The sequence below is a fragment of the Phaethon lepturus genome, unplaced genomic scaffold (genome assembly GCF_000687285.1).
Source record: "Phaethon lepturus isolate BGI_N335 unplaced genomic scaffold, ASM68728v1 scaffold23305, whole genome shotgun sequence".
NCBI classification, from domain to species: Eukaryota; Metazoa; Chordata; class Aves; order Phaethontiformes; family Phaethontidae; genus Phaethon; species Phaethon lepturus.
Genome location: NW_010541509.1, coordinates 5,537 through 16,062, shown reverse-complemented (window position 1 = coordinate 16,062; position 10,526 = coordinate 5,537). Strand labels below are relative to the sequence as shown.

The 10,526-nt window shown below is 49.5% G+C and overlaps 1 protein-coding gene across 1 annotated transcript in view; it reads right to left on the bottom strand.

Moving 5' to 3' along the window:
- Positions 1–1,108: 1,108 nt before the first annotated feature.
- ANKRD11 (ankyrin repeat domain 11) overlaps positions 1,109–10,526 on the bottom strand; it is a 12,398-nt gene continuing 2,980 nt past the window's right edge. Inside the window, 3 exon segments of the mRNA XM_010287761.1 lie at positions 1,109–7,935; positions 8,779–8,926; positions 9,375–9,517. Of these exon segments, the coding sequence (XP_010286063.1) occupies positions 1,109–7,935; positions 8,779–8,926; positions 9,375–9,517 (7,118 nt within the window).

Here is a 10,526-nt window from a genome sequence, read left to right as displayed (position 1 = left end):
CCGCCCCCCCCAGCCCCTAGCCGAAATGCACCTTGGCCGAGGGCTCGGAGGGGGAGCCGGTGCCACCCCGCGGGGTGCTGTACGCCGCTCGCCTATTTCCTCAGCAGGCAGGAGGCAAAGGACAACGTCCCGCCAGTGCTCAGACCACAGCGAGGGGTGAGACAACAGGGCAAGAGGAGTCCAGTGCCGAGAGACGAGCTCAGCCTGCAGAGCCGGAGCCCAAATCACCCCACGTGCTGCAAGGGCAGCTTGTGAAGGGGCCTGAGCACATCTGACGACGGGGATGATGCTGTTGGAGCAACGTGGCTGGGAGTAGCCCAGTCGGCGTGCCGGGAAGGGTGCCTGTGTCCTCATCTGTCCTATGCCTTCCTGGGGAGCAAGGCGCTCCTCGAGCACAGCCCAGGTTGCAGAACAGAGGAGCAGGCGGCTCTGGGTTAGTCTAGGAAGCAGATGCGAACACAGGCTACAACCTCCGCGCTGCTGGGGCAGACAAAGCGTGTATCAACTCACGCAAACGGTAATTCATGCCTGGACCACGCTGCTGTTCTGAACAGGCGACAGAAATACCCGCAGACCAGGGTATTTCACCCTGCCTGAAGCACGGAACAAGGTCTAGCGTGGTCGGTCATATCGACCCTCCTCCTCCAGGCTGGATCCCAGATTTACTGCCCGCAGCGTTAAGCTTATCGATGCATTTGTATTAGCAAGTCCACTCATGCAGCACAGCAGTGAAATGCAGATCCCACTGCCAAGGAGCGTGTGCTATCGGCAAGTCAAACGTCGGTGCTTGGGAAAACGAAGGCAGGAGTTAAGAGCCATCTTTTTCCTACAGTCTTCTAGGTTCATTACCCCATCACTATACTGCTTATAAAAGCAGTTTTGCCTTCCAGCCTCAAATCCAGTGGATTCATACGAACTCGCTCTAAAGCCTGAACAAATCTCAGGTTCCTAAGCACAGCCCCCAAGGTCTTCTCTGTAAAAACACAGCACCGCAGAGGATGCATTTATCACGCAGCCATCCACTAAGCGAGGCTTAGATTTGTCGTCGTGAGCACGTTCTAAAGTAGGCTAAAGCCATGGCGGGGTGCCATCGGCATTGCAAGGGCGCTCACGACGCAGAGGGGACAATTTGGCCGTGTTTGTAGCAGCAAGGGAGGGGACAGTCCCTGACGCTGCGGTTTAAAGAGAGAAGGGGACTCACCACTGGAATATGGAGCTTGCTTAGAGGCTTGCCATCCAACAGGTAGGAGCCTGTATAGGTGACGTATTCGGCGTAGCACTGCGGCGCTTGGGGGGTAATATAGCAGAGGATTTTCCGCTTCTCTTCAATCTTTTTCCTGATCTGGAGGTACTCAAAGTAGGGGTTGGACCTGTCACTGTGATAAGGTTCAATGTCATCCAGTTTTATAGCATCTACGATAGCTGCCAGTGTTTGCTGTATCATCTCCCTCGTCTGCTGGGTGGACGTGTTGATCTGCTGCTGAAGCTGCTGGTTGGAGCGCTGGAAGCGGCGCTTGCGCGGGTGCTGAGCCTGGGAATCGTCCTCCTCTGTAATGCGGCCTTTGGCACGTGTGGCGGGCGCAGAAACAGGAGGAAATTCCTTCTCAGAAGAGGCGGCGTTCTGCTTGTTTTGGTTGGCGAGCATCTGAGCCCGGTTCCTGGTAATTCGCTGAGGAATCTCTTCTATTTTGGGCGGTTTGGGAGCTTCTGCTACTGGTTTTTGTACGGGTTCAACAATTTCTGCTTGAGCGTTGCCCGGAGGTGCATCTGCCTGGGAGGAAGGGACTTGGCTCCCACCGCGTGCCGCAGCACCCTCCTGCGAAGCGCTGCCCTCGGCGGTGGCCGCGGGTGGGGGACAGGTCTGGGAGCTGCTCTCTGCCACCCCACCAGAAGAGGACAGGTCTTCGTGCACAGCCTCCACCTCTTTGCTCTCCGCCTGAGCAGACTCGGACGGGGTCTGTTGGAAAATTTGTGCTTCCGAGTCCTCTGCTCCTTTCTCCTCAGCCACGTTCAGCGCTTCTGAGGTGGCTTCTTGTGCAGCCGCTTCTGATTTCTGCTCCTCTGCTTGTGGCTCCGTCTCCACGGGCAGGACAGCAGCTGCCTGGCTGGCTGGCGGCTCCTCCGGCTCACCGGATGCTATTACGGACACGCTGGCTTTAATGATCCCAGCGCTTGTTTCTGAAGCTGCCGCTGGGCCTTCTTCTACCACTTCTGCCTCAGCCATCTCTGTCTCCGCAACATCCTTGGGTTGGAGCGGCAGCTCTGGTAGCGAGAAGGGGCCAAGGTCCAAGTCGTCTTCTGTATTGGTGAAGGGATCAGGCCACGTTACCGCCTCCTCTGTATTTGCAGGCGCGGCGTTATTGTTTTCCAAATAGTTGTTTTCTGGTGCACTAACAACTTCTGCCTGAGGTTCTGCTGGCATACACGGGGGCTCTGGAGGTATCTCAGGTGCTTCTTCTGGAAGAGGCTTGCAGTTATTGAAGAATGTGTCTAACCTAGTAGGGGACATGTACGGCGCCTGCTCTTCGGCATTTGCTGTTTCTCCTGGAACGGCTTCCTCAGCATCCTCCTTGACTTCATCGAGCCCCGGTTCAGACACTGACAGAGGGTACGATATGGGAGAAACGGGGTAGGAAGTATCTGTGGGAATGAAGGCTACCGGTGTGGGATGAATTGGCTCCAAGGAGCAGAGTGGAGGTTTAGGGGACTCTGAATACCTCTGGGGAGATTTCATCAGAAGCTCTGAGCCCATGGACCAGCTGACAGAGTGCTCTGCTGGGTTACCCATCAGGCTGGGAGGTATGGCGGTCTCAGGGTTTCTGGAAGGAGGGTTATCCCAGTCTATATTGTTTTGTTCTGGCATACCTGAACTAAAATGGTTTTCTTCAATTGGTGCCAAGTAGGTAGATTCTGGCGGCATAATGGAGGCAGTAGCTTGCTGCTCTTCCGTGGTATCCAAGGGCATGCCAAGGTCGGGGGGAAGAGCACTTTCCACCGAAGGAGCCAGCAATTCATCTCTGTGCGAAGGGGAGGATTTTGCTTGTAAACCAGAAAAGACACTTTCGGGTGACTGGGCGACTCCGCTGACAGCTCCCGGCGCACAGTGCAAAGCTTCCACTTTCGGTGAAGAAACCCCATAATCTGGTGAGTAATACCCAGGAGATAAACACTGGAACTTCTCATCAGGAACAGAAGGAAGGGGAACTTTCTCCTCCATTAAATGCTGCACTGGGGAGTCGTAATTTGATGTCGCCGGGACGCTTTGCTGTCTGAAAAATTTATCTCCGACACTGAATTCTTCTTCAGGTGCCCTTCTGATGTCAACTGAGATGGAACGATAAAGGTTCGTGGAGGGTATGGTACGAGTCGGGGTCTGACTCGGATTCTCGGGGAGCCCACTGGAAACATTCGCGTATCTGTCGAAGAAGGATGGAGAACAGGCGTTCATGGACATCGTGGATATGGGCAGCGAGTGCTGCGAGTCCGCGCATTCAAACATCAGGTCCGTGTAGTCTTCGTTGCTGCACGAAGGAGTCCTGGGCGTCTGCATCACCTCCTCGTAGCTTGGACAAGAGACGACGGATGCCGGGGTCGGGACTCCCGTCGGCCGGTTCTGATCGGGCCTGGGAGACGCCGGGAGGATCTCCTTCAGCTGAGGACCCGTTATCCAGTCCTTGGAGTCTGTCCCAACAGCAGGCTGTGCCTTGTTTTCCGGTGACAGTATAGGAGTCAGTGGACCCAGCTCTTTAAGTTTCTTGTCCTTGAGCTGCGTATCCAGCGTTAACGGCTTCTTCGTTGCCAGATCCAGACTCCTCTTGCGCACATCTTCTGAGCTTTTAAGTTTGTCCTTCAATTTGGGGTCTCCGGACCTGTGCCTCATTTTCTCCATTTGCTTCATTCTCTCTTTGTGCCTTTTGTGGCGCTCCTCGATTTCCAGGTCCTTCTGGCTCAGCATCCTCTCAAAGCTGGTCATCATCAAATCACCGTCTCCCAGAAGTTTCTCCCTGGGCCTGGCATCTTTCTTGCCGCTGTCTTTGGAAAGGGTTATTTTTTCATTCCCATTGCTTATTTTTATTGACTCTGATTTGTCTTTCTCTTGGTTCTCCTTGAGCTTCTCCTTCAGTTTGGTCTCACCGAATTTGAGGTTGTCCTCCTTTGATTTATCTTTAAAGGTGGTAACTTGAGGACTGTCCTTGTCTTTAAGAGTTGACTTTGACTCGTCTTTGTGATGTTTAAAGAAACCATCTGCATGTTTGTCTCTATGCTTTTCCTTTTCCTCCTTCCATTTTTCCTTGTGTTTATCTCGCTTCTTTTTCTCTTTAACTGTGCTGATGGTGCTGGAACCGTAAGTCTTTTCTTTTTCCGCCTTCTTTGACAGCTCTCTTTCAGAATCATTTTTATCTTTCTTTTCAGAAAATAAGTAATCAATGCTTTTCTCTGGTTCCTCATCAGGATCTGCCTTTATGTTGTAGGAAGTGCTAAAAGCCTCCCCATCCACAGAGAAATCTTTTTCGTAATGAGTGGAATCCTTTCTGCTGCTGGAGTCTTTGAATTCTTCTGTTTTTTCCTTTTTCTCCGTCTTCTCCTTCTTTGCTTTTTCCTTCTCGTGACTTTTCTTTGACGAAGATGAGGAATGTCTGTGTCTCTCCTTCTCCTTGAGTTTGTCCTGCAAGCAGGGTAAAGGGAGAGAGTCCTTAAACTTTTCTTCAGCGGCATCAGTAAGAGAGAGGTTAGAAGACTCAAAGAGGCCGGTCAGTCCTGGATCTTGCCCTCTGTCCGTGAAGCTGTCAGAAGAGATCTCGCTGATTTTGTCATTGGAGTCATCTCTATAGTCATTCAGAGCCTCCTCCTCCAGTTTCTCCAGCAGACTCTTCTCTGACTCCCCTCCTTTTGAAGACTTTTTCTCTTTGGAATGCTCTTTATCCGGCTTCTCCTTATGCTTGCTTTTCACCTTGTCATCACTGGCATGTTTCTTTTCAACCTTTTCTGGGAGCTTTTGCTTGGTTTTCTTCTCTTGAGTGGAATCTATGGACGTTCTGTCTTTCCTGTCTTTGTACTTCTCGGTAGAATCTTTATCCTTCTTCTCTTTGTGTTTTTCAAAGGAACTCTTCTCCTTCTTCTCTTTTCCCCCTTCCGATGTTCCTTTGTCCTTTTTCTTCTCCTTGGAGTCCTTATCTTTCTGCTTCTCTCCTGAATGTTGCCGGTCGGAGGAGTACTTGCGGTGCTTGTCAGGGTACAGCTCCTTCTCGGCAGCTGTGCCGTCGTCCTTCTCCTGCAGACTGTCCAGCCGATGCATTTCGCTCCCAGTGGAGTCGCTGACTTTGAACCCAGTCAAGCTGTAATCATCCCTCTCGTCTTCGCTTTCATCTGTGAAGATGTCTGCAATGCTGTACCAGCTCTTCTCCTTGCCTTTCTTCTCATCCTTTTTCTCGGAGAAGTCCTCTCGATCCGCGGAGAAGTTTTTCTCTTTCTTCTCTTTCACCTGGTCGAAAGAACTCTTCCTTTCTTTGTCTTTGCTGTGCAGATCTTTGTATTTCTCCTTAGTTTCTTTTTTCTCTTTGAAATTCTTGTCTAGTTCTTTGTCTTTCAGGATTTTCTCAGGAGCAACTTTTTCATTTTTCTCCTTGTCGCCTTCTTTGGATTTTTCCTTATATTTTTCTGGCTTCAGCTTTTCTTTTTTTTCTTTATCGGGAGCATCTTTCTTCTCCTTTTCCTTCCCAGAATGGTGCCTCTCCCAACTCTCCAGAGTTTTACTGCTGAATTCGGGGTCAGACTTATCCTTGAAGAACGTTTCGCAGCCGTATTCTTTAAAGTCATCTCGATAGGGCTCCTCCTGCTTCATTTTGGTATCTTTTCGATCTTTAGAGCCATCAGAGGAATCTTTTCTGTCTTTGTTGGTTTCACCTGTATCTTTTTCTTTCCTCTCCTTGACGCTCTCTGCAGAATCCTTCCTCTTCTTATCCTTTTCAGGCAAATAACTGGGAGTAATTTTGTGTCTGTCCGTTTGGTCCTTTTTCTTCTCGGAGCTCTTGTCCACATAGTCCCTCTCTTTCTTCTTTAAGAAAGTGTCCTTTTCATTACGTTTCTCGTTGTATTCCTTCTTCTCTTTTGTTTTGTTTTCCTTTTTCTTGTCTTTAATTTCCTCTTTCATGGGTTCTATGATTAGTTTTGCCACGGTGTCATTTTTAATCTCCCTGAAATCTGTTACTGGAGAATCCCAGCTATCTTCACCTTTGAAATCAAAGGATGAATCAGAAGACAAGTCTGAAAACCACCTCTCTTGCTGATCATCCGAAAGGCTGAACTTCGTGTCCTCGCTTTCGGGAAATTGGTTCTTGTTATTAAACTCATCAAACCCAGATTCATCCCTGTAAAGTTTTTCTTTTTTGCATTTTTCTTTCTCTTCCTTGAAGGATTTTTCCTTCTCTAGTTTAGCAACCTTCTCCTCCTTCAGCTCATTCTTCTTTTCAGATTTTGACTGCTTGTCCTTTGACTTCTTCTTTCTCTCCTCTTTGTGTATTCTCGGCTTCTCCTCTTTGGGAGACTTCTCCTTTACAGGTTTCTCTTTTTCTGATTTACTTAATCCTTCTCTGAAGGATTTGCTCATGTCTTTACTACCATCTTTGACTTTTCTTAATGATTTCTCCTCTTTCGAGGATTTTCCAGTCTCATCTTTAAACAACCATTCCTTCTCCTCCGCTTTACCTTTGGGGAGCTTCTCCTCCTTCTTACTGTGTTCTCGCTCATGCTTTAACACTTTCAATTTGTTTTCGACTGGATTTTCTGTCTCTACTATCAAGCCTTTCTCAGGCTTTTGTTTAGAGTCCTCAAACTCAAAAGAAAACGTTTTGATTATTTTAATGTCTTGGCTGATGGGACACTGCCCCTTCTCCTTGTTTTTATGTTTGTGTTTTGTTTTATGCTTTTTAACAACCTTCCCCTCCTTGTCCAGCTTTGGAATTGCTCCATCCACATTACTATGGAATGAATTCTTTTTCTCAGAAACAGTGTTGTGTGGGGTGTTTTTCTTTTTGTGCTCTGGTTTCTTCCTGACTGGTTTTAGCGACTCTAAGCTTGAGTCCTCGGACGAGTAGTCTGACTCGCTCGTCAGTCTCGTCCTGGTGGAGTCCGATAAGGAACTGACATCTGACCAAGCCGGAGAAGATATGGTTTTCCAATTGTCCGTCCTCCAGTGCTTGGAGTGCTGTTCTGTAAGATTGGGATTATGTTTCTGGGATGCTAAACTCCCATGAGAAGAGGTCGATGAGGCAGACAGAGAGTTAAACAAGGAGGATTCCTTTAGCACTAGCCTGGAGTCCTTTACACAGCTAGAGCTCTGAAGAGAGTCTCTATCATCCTCCTCACTCTCCACGTTTTCACTCTCTGATTCAGAGGAACAAAATTTGTCATTTTTTTTGCCAAACCGAACCTCTTTGCTTTTCGACTCCTTCTTCCGCTTCTTTTTTACTTTGCTTTTCTCCTTCTGCAGCTTTGTGCTGGCGGGCTCCCGAATCTTGCTGCTGGGCAATATCGAGTGGGTCGAAAGTCGCAGCTTCTCCCCCGTCCCCACAGCAACGCTAGTCTCCTCCTCGTCCGAGCTGTCCGACAGGATGCGGTGGGCAGCTTTCTTTGGTGTAATTGTGTTATTTTTAGTATAAGTTTTCACTTCCATTTTGGGTATGGAAATAAAACTGTTTGCTTTAGTCTCTTTTCTGTAATCCTTTTTCAGCAAATGTTTGTCATCGACTGGCGGGACCCGGTCCTGCTCATCGTCCTCATCAAATTCATACTCATCCTTCACTGGGGTGATGGTTTTGGGGGGCTCCTGGGCCTTGGGCTTGTGCTTCAAACCCTTCTCAAACTCTGAGTCTGTGTTATTGCCATCAACAGAGCTGGAGGGAGCGAAGGAAGGGGCATCCTCCTCTTCTGAGGTCTCTGCAGAGAGAGAAGAACAACTCGTTATGGGCTGCGAGGGGCTTCGGGGAGGGAACAGCATCAGTCTGCTGCAGACGTGAACCCCTGCGACGGCCCTGCCGCCCTTTGCCTCACCCAGCCTTTGCTAAGTTTGCAGCTGAAAGCTTGAAACGCCAGGTTGGGAGATCTTTTAGACAGGGATAGCTATATCCAGTCTCAAACCTGCACAGGGTGCTCCTCAAAACAACATCCAGGGTCTATCAAGAGAAAAACTTTTTAACAGGGTTATGACTGCAAGCAGCGTAGGTCAAGACTCCCCGTAAGACTGAAACTCCAATTAGCACTGATTAAAACCTGCAGCGTGTCCCACCTGGCACAGCCGCAATGGTGGCACTTGCAGGACAGGCTCTAGCAGGGTGCTCTGCTGGGGGACGGCCCGGGAGCACCGCCTGAAATGTCAGCGCCCGCAGCGCCGAGCGCCGTGCCCCCCCGGCCGGGGAGGAATGGGAATACACGACGTGCACGCAAACCTCTTCTCTACTCACACGCTGGAATATTACCCACGTTTTAAAGGTAAGACATCCATTTACCTGCAATTGGCTTCCAATCCTACATCTCGATTGCACCAGGCAAGTGATCACAACGTAGGCTTCCAGGGCAAACAGCTAGAGCTCCCGGAGCTAAAGGCTGGTAGTTATGTTGTCTGAATTTGGGTTACAGCTACAGATGGACTCCTGACCGTGGCAGCAGCGTGCAGATATTCTGACAAGAGTCTAACTTCACTGTCCTCTTAACGTCTCTGTATTAACAGACAGCTGCAGGCCACAAACATCACTCCCATGTTCACATAAAGGTCAATCTCACCTGTTGAGCTCTCTTCACTAGAGGGGTACGTGGTCTTTCCCAGGAGCAGATTCACCATGGTGGGAGAATTAGCTACTTTTAAAGGTGTCTCGCCCTTCCTGTTGCTTTGATGAGGGTTCCCGCCGTAATGTAACAACAATTTCACCACCTGAAAACAGAAATTGAGACTTGAAGATGCTCATGATGTTTCGACTCCAGGCTTTTTGTACGACTTTCATATATAACTGAAAGGGGGGTGTCCTCAAGCAGAATGTCCTCAGGACACACCTTACGGTACTAACAGCCGTCAATAAGAAAGAGGACAAAAACCAGCAGCATGAACCATCTTGGGGAGGGAAGCAGGGAGAAGGACAAGATACAAAGCCATGTTGCCTGTCCTAGTCCAGAAGAAGAATGAACTCTCCTCTGCACAGGGGAAGACAAAGCAAAACACTCAACAGCACTGGGGCAGGGAAATTCTTGCCCACTACATGGCTATCAGCAGCAAATGATAATAAAATAACCAGAAGCTCTGTGTTTGCACAGTTGGCTGCTTGAAGCACAAGGAAAAAAAAAAGTCATTAGAAACACAGCTACGAAACCCAGCAAAAACCAACCTTGAAGTGCCCGTTATTCGCTGCGTCGTGCAGTGGGGTGTCGTCATCCAACCCCTTTGTGTTGACTTCGGCGCCCGCAGCAAGCAACTGCTTTGCAACATCGTAGTAACCCCGGTTGCATGCCTCATGCAACGCCGTCCAGCCTGCAAGCAAAGGGACACTCAGAACACGGGCGGCACCTTCATGGAGAAAAGTTAGAGACTGAGAAGTAACCCCTGCCCACAGACGCTGCAGGTGCCAGTGTGTCAAGGGGTCTGTGGCTCTGATGGCCAAGAAGATGGTCTCGTTTGCCCAGCTCCCCATGGCACAGCAGGAAGAAACCTGCAGCTCTGCCTTGCTACTTCAACCAGGCGGTAGTTGAACGAATCCCACTTTTCCCTCTGGTCACGCAATGTGCTGCAGACAGATCATCTGCCAGAACGGACACAGCCGGGGGAAATGGAAAGGCAAAGTTTTGTGTAGGAAATTAAGAGAATTGCTGATGCCATGTGGAAGGTGGGTCTCAAATCCTTTCCCCTTCCAACTCCTCTGTAAGGGAAACACTGCTGCCCAGATCAGGACTGAGCTCTGCACTGCAGACATCGCTCTGGAACGTCCCCCACACAGACCTCACAAATATTTTCTGTGGGCTCTGCAAAGCAAGCGGCCACACCGCCGCAAAACAGGCCCCCGGCTCGGGGAGAAACCAAACAGCAGGTCTCCACAGTAACGGTGGCTCTAGTTCTCAAACAAATCTCCAAAGCACACAGAATGAAATATTTTATCACGTTCAGAGTATTTTTAAGCAGAAACTGTTTTGAAGTTTCCCAGCAAATGTGCGTGGCTCCTTCGGTATTTTGCCGATAGTGTCGTGGGAGCTCATTCCGTTACCTTCACTTGGAGCGTTACAAAGGGGCACCTGTGACCAGAATTAATCACAACTGATGCTTCAGTCTAGCCCTGATATTAATCATACAGGCGGAGGAACATGCATATCTATTTATAGCCCCAAAATCGTGCGAAGAGAACAGCAAAGAGCAAAGTCAAGCTCTCGGACGTGCTGGAAGAAAGGCTGCCTCATGCAGATTTAGCCCCATCGTTGGTATGGGTGTGCACGAACGGCACTGCCCATCCTCTCGCTGCGCCTTCTCACCGCAGGACTCCAGCCGTTCC